This window comes from Ursus americanus, chromosome 4, assembly GCF_024610735.1.
Source record: "Ursus americanus isolate L20-20 chromosome 4, mUrsAme1.1.p, whole genome shotgun sequence".
NCBI classification, from domain to species: domain Eukaryota; kingdom Metazoa; phylum Chordata; class Mammalia; order Carnivora; family Ursidae; genus Ursus; species Ursus americanus.
The window spans coordinates 34,131,560-34,157,784 of NC_142130.1; the positions used below are offsets into that span (position 1 = coordinate 34,131,560).

Below are 26,225 nucleotides of genomic sequence, written 5' to 3' on the forward strand. Positions count from 1 at the left end.
CCTTTTATGATAAACACATTCAACAAAATAGAAATAGAAGGAAACTACTTTGGGGCATTTAGGTGGCTCCGTTGGCCGAGAGTCCAGCTCTTGGTTTAGTCTCAGGTCATGATCTTTTGGTTGTAGGATCAAGCCCTGTGCTGGGCACGGTGATTGGTGTGGAGTGTGCTTCAGATTCTCTCTCCCTTTCCCTCCCACTTACTCTTTCACCCCAAATAAAAAAATAAAATCTTTAAAAAAAAAAAAGAAGGAAACTACTTCAACATAATAAAAGCAATATATGAAAAACCTGTAGCAAACATCATACTCAAAAGTGAAAGACTGAAAGCTTTTTCTTTAAGATCAGGAACATGCAAGAATGCCCATTTTCACCACTTCTGCTCAACATAGTACTGGAAGTTCAAGCGGAGCAATTAAACAAGAAAAAGAAATAAAACACATTCAGATTGGAAAGGAAGAACTAAAATAATCTTTGTTCACGGAGTGTATGACCTTATATGTAGGAAACCCTAAAGATTGCACCAAAAAACCCGTTGTAACTTAAATGAATGAGTTCAACAAAGCAGCAGGATACAAAGTCAAGACACAAACATTAGTTGCATTTCTATACGACTAATAATGAACAATCTGAAAATGAAATTTAAAAAATCACATTTACAATAGGCTTCAAAAAGAATAAAATACTCAGGAATTAACTTAATCAAAGAGGTGAAAGACGTACAATGAATACTTCAAAACAATGAAAAAAGAAATTAAAGACATAAATAAATGCAAGCACACCCCATGTTCGTGGATTGAAACACTTAATATTGTTAAGATGTCAATATTATCCAAAGAGATCTACAGCTTAATCCCTATCATAATCCCAGTGACCGTTTTGGCAGGGATAGAAAACCTCTTCCTAAAATTCATATGGAATCTCAAGGGACCTGAATAACCAATTACAATTGGTTGAAAGAGAACAAAAAAGCTAGATGATTCACACTTCCTGATTTCAAGCTTATTACAAAGCTACTATAATAAAAACAGTGTGGTACTGGGATAATGGTAAATATACAGACCAATGGAATTGATAGTCCAGAAATAACCCCTCACATATATTGTAAAATGATTTTTGACAAGGGAGCATTCAATAGAGAAAAGGACAGTTTTCTGAACAAAGAATGCTGGGAAAATTGGATAGCTACATGCAAAAGAATGAAGTTGGATCCTTACCTGACACCATACACAAAAATTAACTAAAAAAATAGATCAGAGATCTAAATATAAGACTTTAAACTATAGAAATCTTGGAAGAAAACCTAAGGCAAAATTTTATGACATCGGCTTTGCCATTGATTTCTTAGATATGACACTAAAGACACCGGGAATAAGAGAAAATATACAAACCGAAAACTTGGTGAAAATAAAGTTTGTACATCAAAAGATAGTATCAAGAGAGTAAAAACACAACCCACAGAATAGGAGAAAATATTTATAAATTGTATATCTGATAAGATATTCATATCCAGAATATGTAGAGAACTCCAAAACTCATCACCAAAAATACAAACAACCCAGTTAAAAAATGGGAATGAAACTGGTGCAGCCATTCTGGAGAATAGTATGGCGTTTCCTCAAAAAGCTAAAAATAGAACTACCCTACAACCCAGCAATTGCACTACTAGGTATTTACCTAAAGGATACAAACATAGTGATCTGAAAGGGCACCTGCGTCCCGATAGGATTTTTGGTTTGTTTGTTTCTTTTTTTAAAGATTATTTATTTATTTGGAGGGAGAGAAAGAGAGCACAAGCGTGGAGAGGGGCAGAGGGAGAGGGAGAAGCAGACTCTCCACTGAGCAGGGAGCCTGATGTGGGGCTCGATCCCAGGCCCCTGGGATCGTGACCTGAGCAGAAGGCAGACGCTTAACTAACTCAGCCACCCAGGTGCCCCTGCACCCTGATGTTTATAGCAGTATTATCAACAATAGCCAAACTATGGAAAGAGCCCAAATGTCTATCAACTGATGAGTGGATAAAGAAGATGTGGTACATATACACAATGGAATATGACTCAGCCATCAAAAAGAATGAAATCTTGCCATTTGCAATGAGGTGGATGGAGCTCGAGTTTATTATGGTAAGTGAAATAGGTCAGTCAGAGAAGGACAAATATCATATGATCTCACTCATATGTGGAATTTAAGAAAACAGATGAACATATGGGAAGGGGGAAAAAAGAGAGAGGGAAACAAACCATAAGAGACTCTTAACAATAGAGAACAAACGGAGGTTGATGGAGAGCAGTGGGGGGTTTGGGCTAGATGGGTGATGGGTATTAAGGAGGGCACTTGTTGTGATGAGCACTGGGTGTTATATGTAAGTGATGAATCACTGAATTCTACTCCAGAAACCAATATTGCACTGTAGGTTAACTAAAATTTAAATTTAAAAAATGGGCAAAGGACTTGGATAGACATTTCTCCAAAGAAGATACACAAATTACCAATAAGCACATGAAAAGAGATTCAACATTACTAATCATTAGGGAAACGCCAATCAAAATTACAATGAGATACCACCTCCCACCCACTAGGATGACTACTATCAAAAACAAACAACAACAACAACAAAAACAAATGGAAAATAAGTGTGGGGGAGAATGTGGAGAAATTAGAACGCTATCACTATTGGTGGGAGTATAAAATAGTACAGCCATGTGGGAAAGAGTATGGTAGTTCCTCAAAAAATTAAAAATAGAATTACCATATGATCCAGCAATTCGGAGTATGTACACCCCAAAATTGAAAGCAGGGTCTGGCAGAGATATTGGTATACCCATGTTCACAGCAACAGTATTTACTATAGCTAAAATGTGGAAGCAACTTAAATGTCCATCAACAGATGAATAAGTAAACGAAATGTGGTATATACATACATTGAAATATTATTTAGCCTTAAAAAGGAAGGGAGTTTTGACATATGCTGTAAGATGGATGAACTTCTGAAGACAAGTGAAATAAACCAGTCACAAAGGATAAATATTGTATGATCTTTTATTTTTTAAGATTTTTATTTATTTATCTGACAGAGAGCATAAGCAGGGGGGAGCGGCAGGCAAAGGAAGAGGGAGAAGCAGGGAGCCAAATCCCGGGCTCAGGGCTCCATCCCAGGACTCCAACCCAGGACCCTGGGATCATGGCCTGAGCCCAAGGCAGATGCTTAACCAACTGAGCCACCCAGGCGCCCCTGTGTGATCTTGCTTATATGAGGTACTTAATCAAAATCATTGAGACAGAAAGTAGAATAGTGGTTGCCAGGGGTTCGGGGGGGTGGTTGGAATGGGGAGTTGTTTAACGGGTATGCATTTTGACTTTCATAAGATGAAAACAGTTCTGGAGATGATGATGGTGATGGTTGCACAACATTATGAATGTATTTAGTACCACTGAATTGTGCACTTAAAAATGGCTAAGATGTATATTTTATGTTTTGTGTATTTGACCACAATAAAAAAAAGTTGAAAAAATAAAGACAGAAACACTGGAAGCTATTACCTTAAAAACTAAAAAAAGAGGGGGAAAAAGGAAAAACCAAAAAGCAGACAAACAAAAAGGAGGGGAGGAGCATAAAATTCCAAACAGTAGGAAAATGGTACACCAGGCAGCCATTTTGTAATTGTAAATTACTGAGAAGCGATGCTGATATTAAAACTCTCATGTTACAGTAATATGCATCATATCATATTGTTGTTTTAATATATTTATACATATATACACAGTTGGAAAAAATCTAGAAGGGAATGCACCAAACTGCTAAGTGTGGCACTTCCTGGGGTTATGGGTGATTTTTCATTTCTTATGTATATTTTCAAAAATGAGCATGTATTAAGAAAAATGTGTAGTTTCTAAAAATCAAGTCAACTTAAGGAAAAAAACTTTGTAATCTCAAGTAACTATGTTAAACACTTATAGGAGAAGGATGAAGAAGGGATAGGTTTTCAAGTCTAATTCAATACAAAGCTAAATTTATTAAATACCTAGTTTCCCCAAATCAGTATGCTTTTAGTTTTGGGATTTTTATTTTAATTGTAACTAAGACTTTCAAAAAGTAGCTCTTCTTCCTATTAAAAAATGTAATCAGTTGGGTTAATTTCTCCACAATTTGATTTAAAACATTAACCCAAAACTCAATGCCTTAAACACCAAAGATTAATTCCCATTAAAAACCGTGAAACATGCTAATATAGGAACACTGAGTCATTCTTTATTAACAGTAATTCCCTCGATTGGAGAGTAAACAACTATGCAAAGAAGTAAAACAAAAATCCCAACTAATGAGCACCATTCTGAGATCAAGGACCACAGCGAATAATTTTGAAATTGCCATCACAATTACGCAAAGATAACCAGACCGAGGATTGATTTTTATTGATTATAAAAAAACAAAACCATTCAAAATGGTACACAAAACACAGAGCGAACCAATTCCTTCTGAAACCTATCTATCCGCCTTCTCCCTCAGTCCCTTCCTCTAGCCCTGGCGAGTGACTGTCGCCACTTCCCCCAGCTCGTTCAGGGTAGCGCTCCTGCACCAGAAGTCCTGGCAACAGGGCAGTGAACTCAGTTCTTTAGGGTTCCTCAGCCCAGCGCGCCCACTCCGCGCCCCTCCCGCCCGGCCCCGCCCCCCAGCCTGCCCCCTCCCAGCCCGGCCCCGCCCCGCTCGCGTTCTGTGGGCTTCTCCCACCCTCCCTGCCTGTGTGTGACGAGCCCACGGCTGGAAGAGGTCTATTGCGCACGCCCAGAGCGCAGCGCTGGGCGTGCTGGAGAGGCCTCGGCTGCACTCCCGAGACTATGAGGCGCGGCATTCGGCGGGCTCCTTCCCGGAAGCGGAAGCTTGGGGGGCGGGCCAAGGGGGGCCGGGAGTCCGCGGCGGTTAATTCCTTTTATCGGGCGGCTTTACTTCCCTCCGTCTGGGCTTCTCTGAGGCTGCGAGAGATGGTCAGGTCCGGATCTCGATCGGGCCAGGTGAGGGCTGCGGACCTGAGGCGTCCACCATGGGGGTAGAGAGGGACTGAGGGGGTTCTAGTGCCGGGAGAAGTGCAAAACTCTGAAAAAAAAAGTAGAAACAAAGACAATGCGGCGGCATTAAAAATGCTGAGAAAGGGGAGTTGGGGGGGGGGGACACCCAATCTTAACATCGTAACACAGCCGCTCTGCCCATAGATGTATATTCTGTTTTAATCGCAATAGTCCTCCAGAGTGCTGGCTTTGGTGTAAGGCGCGGGTTCGAGTCCAGCCTCCGCCCTGGGTGGAGTGACTTACCCTCTCCAAGGCTCAGTACTGTGTCGCGTCAAATCCAGGTTCTCGGCTTTTCCACCTAGTGCCGCTATTAGCTCGTCCTCCGTCACAATTGCTGGTATTTTACCACTAGTAAATACTAGTCTCCCAATTAGTGCCCCCGCCTTCAGCCTTAGCCTTCTCAAATGCACGCCCCTCGTTGTAAACTAAATGATTCACTTTTCTGCTTAAAAATCCACACGAACACTTCGTTTTCAAGGTAAAGATCGCAGTACTTTGGCCTGTCAGCACAGCCATTTTTTGATCCCACCAGTGCATTCCTTCCCAGACCCCGCCTCCATTCCAAAAGTATCCAGCACTGTTCACCTGTTTGTTCGGCAATGTCCTGAATGCCCCATACCCCCTCATGCTTCCATGCCTTTGCACTTTCATTTCTGTCCTGCTTAGAATGCCCTTCTGTTCCTGGTACCTCCACTCTCCATCGCCTCCTCACCTCAAGGGCCACTTATAGAAGGCTTGCCTAGCACTCGCACATCCCCATTGTTGGGGCGCTCCTTACCGCCCTTTTTGTGCTCGGTGCTAACAACCGTAATCAAACCAATTTTCAGGCTAGAGACGTTGCCAATCTGTCTACCTCACTACACAATTTATCTCTCTATCCTCAAGGCTTACGACAGCACGTGGCATATGGTAGATTTTTGGGTAATGAATCAACTATTTTTCACGGAGACTCGCTATCTAGAGTGATCTTATTCCTCTTTAAATATATCCAACCTCTCTGTTTTTTTAATCTCCATTTATCAACTCACCTGTGATGCTGTCTTCCCCATTAATGTGAGTCTTACACTTTTTTTCAAGACCTGGCTCAAAGACTTTCTTCATGAGTACTTCCTGACCATCCTCACCCTTATAGATCTTTCTCCTCTATTGAGTGAACTCAGAGTATGTGCAGTTGGGAGGGGGGGGAGAAACATGGTTTTTGTAATTATGGTCACCTACAGATTTAGATTCCAGTTCTGCCACTACTGTGGTAGTGATATTAATTAAAGTACTTTTTACTTCTCTAAGCCTCCTTTCCCTTAGCTATAAAATAAGTGTATATAGGTATCATTCTGCCTCAAAGAATTGGGGAAATTAACTGAGAACCTGGTAAAACATCTGTTTCACTCTTGGCATAAGTATGCAACAAAATTTGGTCTTTTTTTTTTTTTTAGATTATTTATTTATTTGACCGAGAGAGAGAGAGAGAGACAGCCAGCGAGAGAGGGAACACAAGCAGGGGGAGTGGGAGAGGAAGAAGCAGGCTTCCCAGCGGAGCAGGTAGCCCCATGTGGGGCTCGACCACGCCCCGAGGGGAAGGCAGACACTTAATGACTGAGCCACCTAGGCACCCCCAAAATTTGGTCCTCTTAAAAACAGTTTACAACCGTCTTAACGATAAGAATAGCTAACATTTAGGTAGCGCTCGTGTGACAAATGCTATTCTTAAGTATTTTTACATAGCACACATAATTCTTTTAATATAATAGCCTTATGAGGTAGATACTATTATCTCTTCATTTTCTAGTTGAGGAAATTGAGGGATGAAGGGCTCAAATAATTTTCTTATAGTTACAAAACTCATTAACAGCAGGATTCAGACCCACAAAGCTGGTGCCAGAGTCCATTCTTTAAAACATTACACTATATTTAATCAGATGTATGACTTTGAACAAGCCTCCTTTCTGAAACTTAGGTTCCTACTTCACATAAATAATAAATCATGGGGTGTGGATTAAATGGAAATGAAAGACTTTGGAACACTCTAAATTATTCTACAAATGTAATTTTATCTTGTGCTTGTTGGTAGGAGATAGAACTTGGAAGAAATGCTTGTATTTTTCTCAAATAGCAAAGAAAAATAGTTTAAGGATAATACCCAGTGGAAGTAAATGTGAGATAAAGCAAAACGATTGTCTCATGCATTGTGATTTGGGGCACTCCTTTTGGAGAGTATTTTTATAATTTGTATCAAGGGCTATTAAATGAATAATGGCTTTTCACCAAATAAATAAGCTTTTAATCCTGACTATGAAAAGGCTTTTTTTTTTTTTTTGTGTGTGTATATCAGGAGGTTTATTTCAGGCTTCTTTTTCAGTTGTGAAAAATATGAAGCAAACCAAGGATATGTCATATTACTTCCACTCAAGGAAATATTATACAACCATTTAAAAAAATTTGAAAGTATGCTAATATGGAAACATTTAAAAATAAAATCATAAGATTTTGTAACTAGCTGGTCATTATGGCTAAGTAAATAATTCATATGAAAAAAGACTGGAAGTCCCAGTAGCAATAGCTAGTGCCTAGGTCTTGGTTTCTGAATATCATCATCCACTAAAAGGAACCACGACTGCATGGGGGAGTGGTCAACTCCACAGCCGAAGCAGGGAAATTATAAGCTGAGCCTGGATACATCAAAACAAAAAGCATCTGCAGAGTAAAGGAAACAACAGAGTGAAGAGGCAACTTATGAAGTGGGGAAAAAGATTTGTAAACCTTCTGTCTACTAAAGGGTTAATATCCAAAATATATCAGGAATTCCTACAACTCAATAGCAAAAAAAACAACCTGATTAAAAAATGAGCAAAGGATTTGAATAGACATTTCTCCAAAGAAGATGTATAAAAGGGCAGTAAGCACATGTGTTGAACATTACTAGTCATTAGGGAAATGCAAATCAAAACCACAATAAGAAAACACCTCACACCTCGTAGGATGGCAATTCTCATTGGCAAGGATATGGAGAAATTGGAACCCTTAAAAACTGTTGGTGAAAATGTAAAATGGTGCAGCTGCTATAAAAAATAGCATGACAGTTCCTCAAAAAGTTAAAAATAGACCTCTTATATGATCCAGAAATTCTACTCCGGGGTTTTTATACAAAAGAATACGATCTTAAAGAGATATTTGCTCTTCTGTGTTCACTGCAGCATTATTCACAGTAGCCAAGATGTGGAAGCAACCTAAATGTCTATTGGTGGATGAATGGGTAAAAAAAAGTGCTATATACACACAATGGAATATTATTCAGCCTTAAAAAAGAAAAAATCCTGCCATATGCAACATAAATGAACCTTGAGGATATTATGCTAAGTGAAATAAGCCAGTCAAAAGGACACAGATATTGCGTTATTCCACTTACATAAGAAATCTAAGATAGTCACAGTCATAGAAACAGAGAGCAGAATGGTAGATGCCAGAGACTGGAGGGAGGAGGGAATTGGGGAATTGCTATTCAGTGAATATAACGTTTCAGTTATTCAAGATAAATAAGTTCTAGAGATCTGCTATACAACATCGTCCCTGTAGTTAACTGGTGTTGATCTCATGTTAAGTGTTCTTACTACAATGAAAAACAAAACCAAAGGATGAGCCCAGAGCATCTTGTTGCAGAAAGTAAGGATACTCAAAAAATAATGGGGACATGTTAAAATGATACAAGAGCCAGTTTGAAAAGACTACCATTGGCAGAATCTGGGACAATTGGAGCATCAAAATACTCTAAGTAGTGATGATAATGGATCATAACCCATTGAATAAAATAGGGATCAGTGAGTCCCTACTAACAAACAAGGAAAAGTGCTTACCTAGGGTTGAATGCCAACTAATAAATGTAGAAGAAATGATGTAAATTAGACAAGTCACCATTTCACAAGTGGATTAAGGTAAGAATCATCATTGGATGCTCAAACTACTGGGAGAAAATGTGATGAATAGGAAGTCTGCATGATCTCAAAGTATCTGCCCAGTAAATGCTTAATACAAAGGTAAAAATAGTAACCCTACGGTGAAAAATCTGGCAGACACCATCTTAAATAATCAAAGTTTACATCACCGGTAATGGGACAAACTGATGCCATGTCCATACTCATAAGAAGGACAACATCAAAAACCAGGGATGTACTGTATGGTGACTAACATAGTATAAAAAAACATTAAAAAAAAAAGGACAAAACCTCCCTTTTGTGGTATTCCTGCCAAAAATGAACACCCTGAATCTAATCATGAGGGAAAATCAGACAAGTTTAAATGTCTGGAGGGACATTTTACAACATAACTGGCTTGTACTCTTTAAATATATGAAGGTTAAAAAGACAATGAGTGATAACTTGAGGAACTATTCCAGATCAAAGGAGGCTAAGAGGTGTGACAATTCAATGCAGCATATGATCCTGTATTGCACACGGATCAGCATTTTTTAAAAATAAAGGACAGTATTAGAATAATAGGCAAAATGTCAGTAAGGTCTATAGTTTATAATACAGTATCATTGTTAATTTCCTGATTTTGGTAATTATACTGTGGTCATATAAGTGACCTTGTTCTTAGGAAATATTTAGGAATAAATATTTAATATCATACCTGCAACTTACCCTGAAATGTTTCAGAAGAACAATAATACTATTTGTATGTATTTTTTATATTTTGTATATTGTGTTACTATGTATATTTTGAGAGAACATGGCAGATATAGTGAAATATCAACAGTTGTGGAATCTGGGTAAAGTGTATACAGAAATTCTGTATCTGTATCAAAACAAAAAAAGTTTTGATGAACTTTATGGAGAAATGTCATGTAATCCTACAATTATGCTATATGTTTACCTCTGTATACATTTAAAAAAATTTTTGAAATATAATTGTGGTAGTTGTTTTTGGACTTGGTCCAGAACATAGTAGCACCATGGTTTGGAATTTTATTATGATTCTGGCCAGAACACCAACCTATGTATGTACCAAAGGGAAAGACCCTGAGGGTGTCATGCAGGGAGCAGCCAAGCAATGCTACATAGGGTCTTGTTTCCTACAACGTCGGTGCTCATTGCTGGCCTTATGACTCCCTCATATCTCAAATTATCTCAAGAAGAAGTATAACTCTATTAACCCAATTTTTAAAATGTGTTCTCAGCTGCATGTAACTCCAGATAGTTTAATAGTTACTGCTCAAAGCTATCTTGGGATGAAATATGTAACATGTCAAGAAAAACCATAAATCTAACTGCGAACAGTGACTACTTCTGAAGGGTGAAATGAGGGAGTGAGTAGGGAATTTAACTCGTCTTTTAAAAATTATATTTTAAGGACACCTGGGTGGCTCAGTCGGTCAAGCGTTTGCCTTCGGCTCAGGTCATGATCCCAGGGTCCTGGCATGCTGCTCGCCCTGCTTATACTCTCGCGCTCTCTCTGGCAAATAAATAAGTAAAATCTTTTTAAAAATTATATTTTAAATAGAGATTGTAGTTATCTGTTATTAAGATATAAAAAGTTATACCATGGATAGTCTCCCTTCTTGCTCTGTCCCCCAGATTCTCATTTTCCCTCCCAAGAGGCAAACACAATGAACTTTTACTTGCCTAACTTTCAAGACACTGGATGCATGTTAAAGCAAGTCCATTTTTTTCCCTTATACACAAATGTAGCCCACTTATTAAAATAAAATTGTTTTAAAAAATATATGAGTTCGAAAAGACAGTAAGAGAATGCGATGTAGATAGTTTTCATGGGCTGGTCTTGTCAGGCATTCTAAACAATGTGGATAAATAATAGAATCAGAGTTATGAACTCTGTGCTATGTGTTGAATTAATTTTATGTTTTGAAGACTTGGAATGTACAAAATGTTCAGAGATTGAGTATAGTCCAAACTTACTATAGTAGATACTTCTGGTTAAAATAATATCTCAACTTCGTTTTCAGTTTACACAGACTTAAGGAACAAATATATGTGCTGTTTGTTTGACATTTTATGTAGAACAATTTATTAATAAGAGTTCAATTGTAAATATGGATTTACAGGATATATCACATTTATAAAAAATTAATAACATGCTATTTACATCAAATGGAATATTATTCAGCCTTAAAAAGGAAGGAAATTTTGACACTTGCTACAAGACATTAGTTGAAGTGAAATAAGCTAGTCACAAGAGGAAAAATACCGTATGATTCTATTTATATGAGCTTCCTAGAGTAGTCAAATTCATAGAGACGGACATTAGAAGGGTGGTTGCCCGGGTCTGGGGGCAGGAGTCGGTGGGAAGTTAATGTTTAATTGGTACAGAATTTCAGTTTGGCAAGATGAGAAGATTCTGGAAATGGGTGGTTGTGTTGGTTGCACAGTGTGAATATATTTAATGCCACGGAACGTACGCTAAAAAAATGGCTACAATGGTAAATTTTGTCATGTTTTTCCCACAAAAAGAAAGGAAACAACATTTCAGGTTTTGTCAAGACAGCCTACTGAGAATATAATAGAGCAATGTTTGTATATTTACTATAATATAATGCATTATATCATAGGTGTTCTCTTCAGGAAAACACACTGGACCTGCTAAATTAACAAATGGAAAGAAAGGGTAAGTACTTAAAGAAGTTTACAACTTCAGAAAATCTCAAGAAACTTTTCAGGTCTTTGAGCTGCACTAAATTTTGCCTACCCCAGAAAACTGGACAGGTCTCTACCTTCACAAACTCTGGGGAGGAACCTTCCATATCTACTCATGTTGATCATTCTGGTGTTTAATAGTCCTTATAATCATTATAAAATCCTATATAAATCTATTTTATGGACAAGCTTTCTTATCCAACCTTTGCTGGGAAGAAAATGACTACTTATTAATATATTTTGGAAGAAAAATTTTGTAGTATTTGTGAAAATATTAATGAACTTGTTTTCTAGGACCCAGTTAAGAAAGATATCACGTTTTAATGCAGATTCTGGCTATAGTATCCATTCTGAATCAGAAAGTCAGGTAAGATTAAACTGAATAGATACAATATACACTATTTTAATTAATCTTCAGGTAAAAGCTAAGAAGTGGGAATAAAAATTCAGAGGTAAAGTATTGAAGGCTTTTCACTTTAAAATATGTTTTCTACCAATAATAAATTGCTTCTGAAAAAAGAAATTTTGAAACTACATAATTTGTTTTTTTTTTTCCCTGCACTAAAATTTTGTCTGCATTTCTAAATGACTTTCTCCTTACAGACTGAAACTGTACAAGGGCTTGATGGTTGTGCTTCTTTGCTGAGGGACATTTTGAGAAATGAAGATTCAGGTTTTTTAATTTTTTAAATACCTCTTTGCTAATCACCTTTTCTCAAATAATTCTCTTAATGCAAATGAATTTTTGTTTTAATTATTAATAGGTTCAGAAATAGCATATTCAGAAAATAGATATAATCCCAGATCCTTAGAAGGCAAAAGATTTGGAGCTAAAAAGAAAGGACATGAAAAATATGTTCCTTTGGGAGTCCGGAAGGAAATTTGTAAGTATTTTTTCTCTTTTTTGTTTAAATATGATCTTTGGGGCACCTGGCTGACTCAGTCAGTGGAGCGTGTGACTCTTGATTTTGGGGTTGTGAGTTCAAGCCCCATGTTGGGTGTAGAGATTACTTTAAAAATAAATAAAATCTTAAATATATATAATTTTTAATTCTGAGAGTTTTGAGAATTATTGGGAGTATGCAGTTGGTCTTTCATTTTACTAATATGTGGTTATTCAGGTGTGTATGTGTGTGCTTACGCTTTTCTTTCTCTATTCCGCTTCTAAGTGCTGGATAGTTACTTTGTTTACCATCACTTTCCCAAGAAGAAAAGTAGAAGAAGTGACTGACTAGGTTTTGTAGAAGAAAAGGGTCAAACTCAGAATAGCATTTAGGAGGTATATATAGAGTTATCTTTGTTCTCCTTGCCACTTAATTCTATAAATAACCACAGATGGGTTGTGTTTCATGTGCATACTTATAGATACTAATTATTTTAGATTCATTTTATGTGTATATATTATAAGTAGGTTTATTACTCAACTTTAAATGCCAGGTTAGTTAAGATTTTGTCTGAGGGCCCAATGTGTAGATTAAGTACACTTTTATTCTTGCTCTCAAAGCTCTGATTTTTTTTTTTAATGGTCCAAGTATCAAAATTGCTACAGAGTATCCTGTCTCTCTTATTCTGTTTTCCCCTGAAAGCATGAACTGGACAAGGAGCAAGGTAGAGTTTTACTGGATTTTGGAAATAACATCCTTAAAGAGGGGTCTTGTAATTGAAGGAGACATTTTACAAATACCATTTAATAGAGATTTTAAAGATGTAGTATAGATAATTTTTGACTGGAGAACATACACAATCCATTAACTACTTTTAAAAGAGAATTTGAGGTGATTTTCTTTAGGGGGTGATACTGGTAAAGCCCTTCTACAAAGTATATGATAAATTGAGCTATTTCTGAGAGTCTTTTTCTTCCGTAATATTTTATGGTAAAAGTTTTTGAAGAATCATATTTCAAGAATTTGTTTTTCCTTCTTCCATATTAGTATCTTCAGATAATAAGAAACATATACCTAATGAAGCTTCTGCTGGAAGTGAGAGAGGCTCATCAGATATACCACAAAATTGGTCACTGCAAGATCACTATAGAATGTATTCACCCATAATATACCAAGCCCTCTGTGAGCATGTGCAGACTCAAATGTCACTGATGAATAACTCAGCTTCAAAGAACAACCCTAATGGTATTCCTGCTGTACCTTGCCACACCATGTCTGATTCTGGTTAGTATGAATGTTATTTTAAAAAGCATGAATATAAACTCTAATTAAGTTGCCTACTTATTATAAAAGCAGTATGAGATGTGATAACTTTTTCTCCCTCTTACCTTTTAGAGTCTCAGGCAACTCTACATTCTAGTGGCTTCTCTACTTCCACCCCAGTCCAGTTACTTCAGCATCCATCCTGCCCTCCAGTGGTTCATTCTGTGGGTACAGTTTATACATTATACAAGCAATTATTTGCTTTGAGAAATCGTCACCTTAAGAGAGAAAAATTGAATTTACTGATTGTATCATAATGCCCTAAGATGTAAATATGAATTTTTTTTCAAATTATTTTTTACTGGAAAAGTTTTATCCATTCATTAAGGACAGTGGTTGGGGGGTGGGGAGGGAAAGAGATCAGCAGAAAAAAGAAATCACCCATACCTACCACTTAAGCACATTTGCTATTAACATATTGATAGAGCGCTTGCCAATCATTTAATTCTCTGGTTTTATTTTCTGGTTTTTATTTAAGTTTGCTTTTTTTTAAAAGTGTAGTCATAAGGGCGCCTGGTGGCTTAGTTGGTTAAGCGTCTGCCTTCAGCTTAGGTCATGATCCCAGGGTCCTGGGATGGAGCCCCACATCGTCTGGCTTCCTGCTAGTGGGGAGCCTGCTTCTCCCTCTCCCTCTGCAGCTCCCCCTGCCTGTGCTCTCTCTCTGTCAAATAAATAAACAAAATCTTTTAAAAAAATAAATAAAAATATAGTCATAATTAAATTATACAGTTTTATATACTACCTTTTTTACTTAGCATTTTATTGTAAACATGTTTCTCAATTAATATATACCTTTTGTAAATTTTTTATGTGTTAGTACTCTATTTAGTGGATATACTGTAGTCCATGTAACTACTCCCCTACGGTAGGACATTTAAGTAACAGTTTTTTACTACCATAATGTTTCCGTAAACATGTTTGTGCAAAAGCTTTTTGTACATTTGAGCTTATCTTCTTGCAATGCAATTTCCCAAAGTGGAAGTTTGTTTTAGTCCCAAGGTGGACTGATTTTTGAAAAGCCTTTAAACCATGTGTGATATTTGCACACAGTTTTAGTCATGGCTTTATAATGTTCCCATCATGCAGAGTGAGCTAACTAATAAGCTTTAAAAAACTAGAATATTGTGCTCCGGGGAAATCCAGCTTACCTCACTGGTAAGCTATAACTCCATCCTGCAAGTTTATTGTATTTGAGTTTATTATACTTAATGCCTACAAGTCAGTGCTCACATTTTTGAAGGCTTGTTTTTTTTCTGTCTGTAGGAGGTTCAGACTGATGGTGACAACCAGTTTGCATCACAAAATAAAACAGTTTCTGTGAACTGTACTGATGTCCTGCGGAATTCCTTCAGTCCTGGTCTTGGAGTTCCCTGTAGCCTGCCCAAAACTGACAAACCGTCTATTCCACCATTCCAGCAGCTGGGTTTTGTTAATGGGATTCTGCCACAGCAAGGAGTTCCTAAGGAACCAGACCTACTAAAGTGTTTTCAAACATACATGAATCTATTGCATTCTTATCCGGACAGTCAGACACACCGAAGCCCCACTCTGTTGCCGCCAGCTTTCCCGTCCAGTAATGAAGACAACTGTGCCAGAGAACAAACTGGAGAAGTCACAAGTGAAGGAAAGGATTTAAACATACACATGAGAGATTCAAGAATAAAGGATGTGCAGAAGGCAAAAAATGTGAACCAGAGTGCCGACAAAGCCAGAACTCTAAAGTATTTGCTGGGAGAGCTCAAGGCCCTGCTAGCAGAGCAAGGTATATGAGCACTTTTAAAATAATTTTCTGTAGCGTGGTGTTAATGCTAGAGAGCAATGTCATAGTATTTAGTCATCATTTATATTTAGAATGGTCAACATGGAGTTTGTGGTATTTTCCACAGAAATGTCTTGAGCTAGTAAGGAAGTGAGTTCTGCCTATTTTGTTACTTTCTAGGTTTTGATCCCTCTTGTTTCCTGTGGGTTTGAAATGTATGAGAGAGTATCAAACAGTCTTTTATTTGCAAGTGTGTATTCATTCTACTTGATTCAAAAGGACCTTGAGAAGATTCAACCAAAGAGAATTTATAGCCATAAACTTATAGGGGTTAGAAGAGCCCTAAAGGTGATTAACTCCCTTAAATGGAGTGGTAATTTTTGCTATTTTAAAAAAATGTAGAGATTTTCTTCCCATCATTTCTTTAATAACCAGTTGTTATAAGATTTAACAAATCTGACTTTGAGAAGTAATCCAAACCTTTTAATGCCATTTGCAGTTTACTTTTGGGTTTTTTTAAATTAAATTAAGAAAAATGTCTAAGGTGGAGTTATGAGATATTTGAGCCAAGTTGTATTCATTTGTTTTCATTATGTGTATATGCTAATAGCTTTCACTTGGAGTGAGTTACAGATTTGTCATCTTAGAAACCACAATAATTGATTGTGGAAGCACTGACTGAATACCTAATATTTGCAGACTGACAAAAAGAAATTCCAAATCTTAAAATGTGTTACAGGAACATAGCACTATTAATCTGAAGGTTTAATATATTAAAATCTCTGTGTTTTCAGACCTTCAATTTATTACTATTCTCTTAACCAAATACTTAATCGTAGGAACAATAATAATAAGAGTAACAATATTGTCATTTATTGAGTATTTACCATGTGCCCAGCACTGTGCTGAGTGTTTTATATGCATTACCTCATTTAATCCTCACAACAATCCGATGAGACATTGTTATCTCCATTTAACTATCGAAAATCTGGGCTTCAGGAAGTTAAGTAATTTGACTAAAGTTCCATTGCTAGAAAATGCTGGAGCCCAGATCTCTACCTCCAGTGCTTATGAGCAAAACCACTCTACAAAGGATTGGTAGGGAGCTTCTCAATAGTTGGTCACAGATGTTTACTGTGTACATGTACTTTATTTACACCAGGGTGTTAAAATACCCATGGGATTGAGTAAAGTTTTATAATTTAGAATATACTTTCTACCTCTTTTGGATTTGAGAAAGTAAATATTATAATAATTAAATGTTTTCAGTCCACGGAAAATTTGAATGGAAATGAAGGGGCAAATATAAAAGGACAAAAGATCTAAAATCCACCTTCTCCCTGTGTCTATTTGCTACCTCCCAAACCATCCACTCCCCACAAAAAATAGCAAAAATGGTACTGCTTTTGATGTGGACACCAAATGAGGTGTGGCTGGTTGTTTTAAATCTATTTTATAAAATTAAATAATAAAATCTTATCAGAGTAGATCCTCCCTCAATATTTTACCAAATTGAATCACCTAAAGTGAATTATTTACTTATGCCAGGATCAAAGGATGTATTGTAAATGTCATTACTGTAATCAATTATAGGAAACCCTTCAGCAGTGATAGGAGTCCAATAGTCCTTTGGGAATGTAAGCTAGGAGACATGTCAGCTATCTTCCTACTAGACTCTTTAACTGAAAAAAATCACTAATTCTGTGATAGAAGATTAATCTTTAGTTTGTTGAATTTAGTTTCTTTAGAATTTTTTTGAATAAGCAAATGCAGGCAACAGGAAAGAGGAAAATAGGATTTATACATCACATTTATGAGTAATTAAGTTGTTTGTTTATAGCAAATATGTATATATCTGGAGAATTTTCTTTTTTAGTAATACACATGAATAATCTTATCCAAAAATAATTTACAGTATTGTTATTACTTATTTCTTCTCCCTTTCATAGAGGATTCAGAAATCCAGAGGTTGATTGCAGAATTGGAGGCGTGTATATCTCTGCTTCCAGCAATAAGTGGAAACACAAATATTCAAGTTGAAATAGCACTGGCCATGCAACCACTAAGAAGTGAGAATGCTCGGTTACGCAGGTACAAATCGTTCTTTGAATATTTTTGTCATATGCAAAGATGTCCCGTGGCCAGAACAAAGGTGCCAAATGAGCTATCTAGGACTCTGTAAGAAAAATAGATTTACTGTTTCACTGCGTTTCTACTTTTACTTCTCCATTTCTAAACGTTGCCAGCGTTCTCTAACTCTTCTTCCGTTACTTCTGCTCGCTAGTACATATTTTCTCCCACTTCCTTTGTCTCCATTGTCTCACTGGTTGGTAGGATATAGAGAGGAAAATGAAGTTCCCCAGGGCATTTGTCAGACTAGTCTGGGTTGTCCTGCAGTAACAAACTCCAGAGTCTCAGTGGCATAGCATGGCCAAAGTTTCTTTCTCCCTTATGCCAAGACCAATGTGGGTCGGCAAAGACCCTCTTTCATCCTATGATTCAGGGTTTAGGTTCCCTCCATCTCATGAGGCCACCTTCTCATACGACATGTTTTTCAGGGAAAAGAGAACACAGATCTGGCAGACCAAGTCTACACACCCTAGCCCAGAAGTGATAGTCTCACTTCTACTTCTGTTTTGTAGGCTAAAATGAGGCATATGGCCCTGCCTAATGTAAAGATTTGGGACATAGAATTTTCCCATACTGCCCATACAGTCCGGGAGGAAAGGAGAACCCGATGGGGTGAGCACCAGTAGCCCCACCACGCTCAGACATGGAAAAAAACTCATTTAAATTCTTAGATATTTTTTCTTTTGGCTATTTTAACTTATGTAGGAAGTCACATATTATTAGCAATGTCCTAACTTTGAATGTTTCAGTGATGGCCACCAAGGCTGCTACCGTAGGTGTGTACTTTGCAGAGAATGAGAATACAGTGTTGGTGCTTCTGCGGCCCTGCGGTGTGCGTGCGCCCTGAGCGGGTATTATGGTTACATGAGCTGAGTACCAGATAGGAACTGCAAGGACCTACACAAACATTATCAAGAAATTAGAAAGCAATAAAATAGCATTCCTAGTTGGAGAGGAGGTCAAATTTATAAATCTGGAGACTGCAAAGGCATGACACCTAGTGAGATTTACTTGCTTAGGATTATTTCTCTAAAGGTCATTAGTCTCTAAGATACTGTGATATAAGACGGGATTGCTGGGTTTAAATTCTAATAATACTGTCTTCAGTTCTGACTTATAATAGTATTAGTTTTTCAAAATAAAAAACAAGTATGAATATATAATAGTAATGGTAACAGCTAATACTACTACTAACATTTATTGAATGTTTCTAATGTGCCAGCCTATGTCCTTTATATGTGTCATCTCTTTAAATTCTCAGAATGGCTCCATGAGGTAGGCATTATGTTTTTCTCATTTACAGAGGAGGAAGCCAAGGCACAGAGAGGTTATGTAACTTGTCCAAAGTCACATATATAAAAAGATTCAAACTGGGTAGTTTGATTTTAGAGAACAAATTATCTTAATTTCTACATTCTGCATTGCTTCTGCTAGGAAATAGAATCTAACTTATTTATACTTCAGGACTTCAGTATTTAAGTGTATTTTGTGGACTAGCAAACTGTGTACTGTAAGCTCTTTGAAAAAAGCATGTTTTTTGGGGCGCCTGGGTGGCTCAGTCGTTAAGCGTCTGCCTTCGGCTCAGGGCGTAATCCCAGCGTTCTGGGATCGAGCCCCGCATCAGGCTCCTCCACTGGGAGTCTGCTTCTTCCTCCCCCACTCCCCCTGCTTGTGTTCCCTCTCTCACTGGCTGTCTCTCTCTCTGTCAGATAAATAAATAAAATCTTAAAAAAAAAAAAAAAAGAAAAAAGCATGTTTTTGAAGCTATGACTGTCAACTAATTGGTTTCTTTAAATAAGAACTTAGTCTTAGAATATTATCTATTTTAACATGTGCCCGTGGGGGATATCAGTGGTTCTTGTTTACGTCCCTTCTTTAGAACATTTTAGAATTGTTTTGGGAGCTAATTTATAAGCCACTTAAGAAAATGAGACTTACTACTTTATTGGTCCACAGCTTGTTTTTAATTTTTTAAAAAGTAATTAGTTTGATGTTTAACCTTATTCTTCAGACTTGGCACCAGATCTTTTTGGCTTTATGTCCTTAGAGGACAAAGATTATATAGCATGCTATTCCCACTGTTTACTTGACCTTCTAAAAATGAAATGTTTGAAAAACAAAGAATTTGTCAATTTGTCTTTTTAGTAGAATGAGGTTTCCAGCAGAGGGGTAGGAATTTTTGTGCCTCTTTGGTAACTGAATTTAGAAAGAATCATCTATAATTCCATTACAAATCAAAGTTGGAATACATAGGGTCATTCAGAAGTGTTTCTCAGCATTTTCAATCAGAAAAGTTTTTTTCCTGTTTGGACATTTAGAAACTACGTGTTTCTGTTTAGCCAGAAAAGCGATCTTTCAGGACTTTCGTGGAGTTTATTGCCATCTTGTGGCTTAAAAAAAATAGCCAGATGCAATGTTTCTATGGCATTTGGACATTTTTGGCATTTTGGGCTGCACAGTTTTTATTTGGGACTTCTGATAAAAGGCTTAACATTTAGCCTTCCTGGTCCCTACCCATGAAATGTCTGTAGTGCCCCATTTGTTGTGACCACCAAAAGCCCTGGCACATGCCCAAATTTCCTGCATGAGCGTTGGGAGGGGACTTCTTCCAGTTAAGAACCATTGCGCTAGAGAGTTCCATAATATTTATAGGGCAAGGTAGAATTCATGACCACTTCCTGACTATAGACTCAAATATGAGACCATTATGTACTCACAGAACAAAAAAAATGAAATAGGAGTGAGAGGGAGGAGCAAGGGGTGGCATTCAGTTTTTTGGCTTGATCATTTGACAGATGGTAACATAATTCTCCCAGATGGAAGCTACTAAAGGAAGAATATATTGTTTATTTGTTTATTTCATGTTACTTTTGAGATAGAAGATGTAGGAGAGCCAGTGAGTTAAGATTTAGACATGCCAAATTTGTCATTGAGACCATCTGGAGATCTATATGGTGTAAGTGGAGCACAGAACAAGACCCAGGATAGATATCCAGACTTGGAAGTTATTCACTAAACACATTTTTATTGAGCTTTTACTATAGATTTGGCACTGTTGTAGGCACTAGAGACAATGGTGACTAAAAACAAGTGATTTATTATCAGCTTGTGAGTAGTAAATTCACCAGGAAGGTATAGTGTGTGAAACCCAGCCAAGGGTGGAGTGCTGGGAAATAACAGCTTTTTAAGGAAAGAACACAGGAGCAGGAAGCTGTGAAAGAAACCCAAGAAGGAGCACTAAGGAAGTGGCAGCAAAACCAGGAGAAAGAGATGTCACAAAAACCATGGGAAGAGGGTGCCTGGGTGGCTCAGTCGTTAAGTGTCTTCCTTTGGCTCAGGGCCTGATCCCAGGGTCCTGCGATCCAGCCCCGCGTTGGGCTCCCTGCTACGCTGGGAGCCTGCTTCTTCCTCTCCCACTCCTCCTGCTTGTGTTCCCTCTCTCGCTGGCTGTCTCTCTCTCTGTCAAATAAATAAATCTTAAAAAAAAAAAAAAAAACATGGGAAGAAGGAATGTATAGGAGAGAGCTTTGCATAGCATTCAGAATAAACAAACTGACAAAAGAGATAAAAGGGGTCAAGAATAAACATCACGAGATGAATTGCTCGAAGAAAACCCAAGAAAATTTGAAACAGTATTCCATATTTCAAGGAAATTAAAGATAATAGGTTCCTTCTTAGAGGCAGGAAAAGAGAGAATGCTTAAAGGAGGAGAAGGAGAAGGAAAGGAGAAGAAAAGTGAATTAAATGAGCTCAGGAAAATAAAAGCAAAACATCTTACAAAAATGAAAACAGGGGCGCCTGGGTGGCACACTCGTTAAGCGTCTGCCTTTGGCTCAGGGCTTGATCCTGGTGTTCTGGGATCGAGCCCCGCATCAGGCTCCTGTGCTGGGAGCCTGCTTCTACCTCTCCCACTCCCCCTGCTGTGTTCCCTCTCTCGCTGCCAGTCTGTCAAATAAATAAATAAAATCTTTAAAAAAAAACAAACATGAAGTCAGGTATTTTATATTCCATTAGGATACTTATTATATTTCATTAGAACCTAAGCAATATGAATGCTGATTTTGTTGTTTTGGGGGTTTTGCTTTTTTCCCCTAAAATCTTTCTGTTACATTTGCTACTAAATTCATAGTTCAGTGTCTCCTACCACCTTTAGCTTATTCCTCTTACCAAACCCTTTTAAAAAAATTTTTATTGATTTATTTTGTGATAAAATATATATGATATTATATTTATCCTTTTAACCATTTTATAAGTATACTTTTGAGGGGCATTAGATACTTTTACAATGCTGTGTTCCCATAACCACTGTCTAGTCCCCAAAACTTTTTCATCCCCAGCATAAACTCTGTACCCATTAAACAGTAATTCCGTCTCTTCCTTCCCCTTAGCTTCTGGTAACGTCTGTTTTCTTTTCTGTCTGTGTACATTTGAGAAGGCTGAGAAGGCTAAATTTTTTTCTCTTTTGTTTGCTGCTGTTATTTCCAGTGCTGAGAATTGTGCCTAGCACTCACTCTGATAAATGTTTGTTAAATGACTGGAGGCGTGGTGGATAAGGTTGAAGAAATAAAACAAAATACAAAGAGAATAATTGAAAATTATTTTAAAGAAGATACGTATGGAAGAGAAATAAAGAATGCAAAATTTGGCATAGTGAGTGTTCCTGATAAAGAGAACAGAACAAATGGATTAAAGACAAGATTAAAAGATATGTAAATAAAGGGAAATTTACTAAAAATCTGTGTCAGCAGATCAGTAGGGCATTCAGGATCCCAGAAAAACTATTAAAATGATCAACACCAAGACATAAGCTAATACAGTCACCACATCAAGCTAATAAAGTCAGCACATCTTAAGGACAAAATAAAATTAACTTTTATAGACATTCAAAATAAAAACAAATAATGTGTAAAGAGAAAAATATCAGGCTGGCCTCAGCCTTTTCACAGGAATATTCATTGCCCAAAAATCATAGAACATTAAAAGATCTAAGGGAAAGAAAGTATGCCCCAAGAATCTCATATGTGGCCCAGCAATCCTTCTGCTGTAAAAGCAACAGTCATCATCTCAAGTGTGCAAGAACTTAGAAAATACAGCACCCTTGGACTCCTTTAAAAACAAATAATGAATCATGGAACACTACATCAAAAACTAAGGATATACTCTATGGTGACTAATATAACATAATAAAAAATTATTTAAAAAAATTGTTGAATGGCAAATTCTAATCAACCCAGAGATGAATTCAAATAAAGGAGTGGATTAGAGATAAATATTGAATCTATACATAGAACTAAGACAACTGTGGGAATTAAGGTACAGAATAGAATTCGTTAATTATCTTGACAATAAAAATTCCAAAATTAATGTTTTTATATCCTATTTCTTTACTTAAGGTAATTTAGGAATACTACTTTATTAAGTAGAAAAATATTTGCCTGAAGTTCATTAGTTCTGATTTCAGTTGTTACTTTTCCTTTAGATAAAATCATGTAGTCCTAAATTCAGTACATAATATTTTAAAATAGCATTTGTAATATTATTAAAATATAGTATTTATAAAAAATACTTATTATAAAATAGTATTTGTAATAGTATTTGTAATATTTGTAATAGTATTTGTAATATTATCTGTTTGGCTAATTTTTTCTCTCTGTATAGGCTTAAAAACTGTCTGACTGATGTCCAATAAGAAGTGATCATTATTTCTACTTAGTATTGTGCTGGAGGTTCTACCAGTGCAATAAAGCAGCAAAGGGAATAAAAGCCTTTTAAAGTACAGGCTGTCTCATTCACAAATGACATGAGTCTTTGTAGGAAATCCTACAGAATCTACAAAAACGCAACTAGAATTAATAAACGAGCTTAGCAAGGTTGCAGGATATGAGATCAATATACAAAAGGCAATTATATTTCTATATATTGGCAATGAACAATTTGAAGTGAAATTTAAAAACAATGCTATTAATAGTAACATCAAAAAATATCAATTTAGGGATAAATTTGATTAAAAATATGTAAGACCTGTGTACTGAAAACTATGAAACATTGCTGAGAGAAATTAAAGAAGACCTGTATAAGTGAGAGATAAACCAGATGCATAGATTATAAGACTTATTATTGTTAAGATGTTAGTTCTGCTCAAATTGATCTATGGAGTCTGTGTAATTCTGGTGAAAACCAGCATCCCAGCATCTTTTTTTTTTTTTTTGAAAGATGATTCTAAAGTTTAAATGGAAATGCAAAGAATCTAAAATAACTAAACCAAAACAACTTCAGGAAAGGAGAACAAAATTGGTACTATTCTATTTCAAGACATAAAGTTATAGTAATCAAAACAGTGTGGCATTGGTGTCAAGATAGACAGATATATAATTGAAACAGAATAAAGTCCAGAAATAAATTCACATATAAAGGTAACTGATTTTTCAGGGGTGCCTGGGTGGCTCAGTCAGTTAAACGTCTGCCTTCAGCTTGGGTCATGATTTCATGGGTCCTGGGTCAGGCTCCCAGAGCCTGCTTCTCTCTCTCCCTTGGCCTCTCTCTCTCTTTCTCAAGTAAAAAAAAAAAAAATGATAATAATAAAATAAAGGTAACCGATTTTTGACAAAGATGCCAAGGAAATTCAATGGGGAAAGAATAATCTTTTCAATAAATAATGCTGGAACAATTGGAGAGCCATATACAAAAAAAGAAAAAGGGAAGGAAGGAAAGAAGGAAGAAAGGAAAAGAACAACCGCTTCAACCTTTACCTCACACCATATATAAAAATTAATTTGAAATGAATCACAAATCTTAATATACAAGTTAAATATTTATTAAGTTAAAACTTAATAAATAAGTTAAGTAGAGCTTACAGAAAACATAAGAAAAAAATCTTAGGGATCCTGGATTGGGAAGGATTTCTTAAATATAACAAAAAATGTAAGTACAAAAAATTTGTAAGTTGGACTTTATCAAAATTTAAAATTTGCTATTCAGAAGACACTATTACTAAAGATGAAGAGGTAAATAACAGAAAATATTTACAATACATATATTTGATAGACTTATGCATATAGAATATATAAGGAACCATTACAACTCAAAAAACAGGCAAAATATTTTAATAGACGCTACATCAAAGAAGATAGATGGATATCAAATAAGCATTGGAAAATCTGCTCATTGTTAATCATTAGGAAAATACAGACTAAAACCATGACGAAATAACACTACATACCCACCAGAATGACTAGAATTCAAAAGACTATACCAGATGTTAGTGAGGATGTGGAGGAACTGGCACTTGCATAATTTACTGGTGGGAATATAAAATGGTACAACCGCTTCGGAAAATAGTTTGCTAGTTTCTTAGAAATTAAACATAAACCATATGATCCAGTCATTTCACTCCTTGGTATGTACTCAGAGAAGTAAAAGCCTATGACCACACAAAAACTTACTTGTGAATGTTCATAGGAAACACCCCAAATGTCTGTTAACAGGTGAATGGATAAACAAATGGTGGTGCATCTGTAAGTGGAATGCTGCTCAAGACAGTGGGAAGGAAGGAACTACTGGTGCATGCAACAGCATGGATGAATCTCAAAATCATGATGCTGAATGAGGGAAGGCAGGCTAAAGTATATACTGTATGGTTCCATTGTCAGGATAATTGTATACTGTATAAATATATAGTATGAAATTCCAGAAAATGCAAACTAATCTATAAATCAGCGGTGGTTTGGGGGATATTGTGAAAATGGAACATGCGGAAATTTGGAAGTGTGATATATATCTTAGTTGTGGCGATGGTTTCATCATATCATATGTTAAAACTTATCAAATTATGTACTTTGGATTTGTGCAGTTTGTTGTATATGTTTCATTTCAATAGAGCCATATTTTATTTATTTTTATTTTTTAATTTTTTCTATTTTTTATTATGTTAGTTACCATACAGTATATCCTTAGTTTTTGGTGTAGTATTCCATGATTCATCGTTTGCCTATAACACCCAGTGCTCCATGCAATACATGCCCTCCTTAATACCCATCACCGGGCTAGCCCAATCTCCCACCCCCTTCCCCTCTGAAACCCTCAGTTTGTTTCCCAGTGTCCATAGTCTCTCATGGTTCATTCCCCCTTCTGTTTACCCCGCCTTCATTCTTCCCTTCCGTCTCCTACCGATCTCCCTGCTATTCCTTATGTTCCATAAATGAGTGAAACCATATGATAATTGTCTTTTTCTGCTTGACTTACTTCACTTAGCATAATCTCCAGTCCTGTCCATGTTGCTGCAAATGTTGGGCAATCGTTCTTTTTTTTTTTTTTATTTTAAATGTTCATAATGGATTTCCAATCTTCAACCCATTTTTATTTTTATTTTATTTTTTTTAATGATTTTTTATTATATTAGTCACCATACAGTACATCCCCGGTTT

At 36.5% G+C, this 26,225-nt stretch overlaps 1 protein-coding gene across 1 annotated transcript in view; it reads left to right on the forward strand.

The window, feature by feature from the left end:
• Positions 1-4,834: 4,834 nt before the first annotated feature.
• Positions 4,835-26,225, forward strand: part of CCDC14 (coiled-coil domain containing 14) — a 49,317-nt gene continuing 27,926 nt past the window's right edge. Inside the window, exons 1-9 of the mRNA XM_045812611.2 lie at positions 4,835-5,008; positions 11,622-11,677; positions 12,001-12,073; positions 12,310-12,379; positions 12,471-12,590; positions 13,638-13,874; positions 13,986-14,077; positions 15,177-15,675; positions 17,622-17,763. Of these exons, the coding sequence (XP_045668567.2) occupies positions 4,835-5,008; positions 11,622-11,677; positions 12,001-12,073; positions 12,310-12,379; positions 12,471-12,590; positions 13,638-13,874; positions 13,986-14,077; positions 15,177-15,675; positions 17,622-17,763 (1,463 nt within the window). The remainder of the gene's footprint in view (positions 5,009-11,621; positions 11,678-12,000; positions 12,074-12,309; positions 12,380-12,470; positions 12,591-13,637; positions 13,875-13,985; positions 14,078-15,176; positions 15,676-17,621; positions 17,764-26,225) is intronic.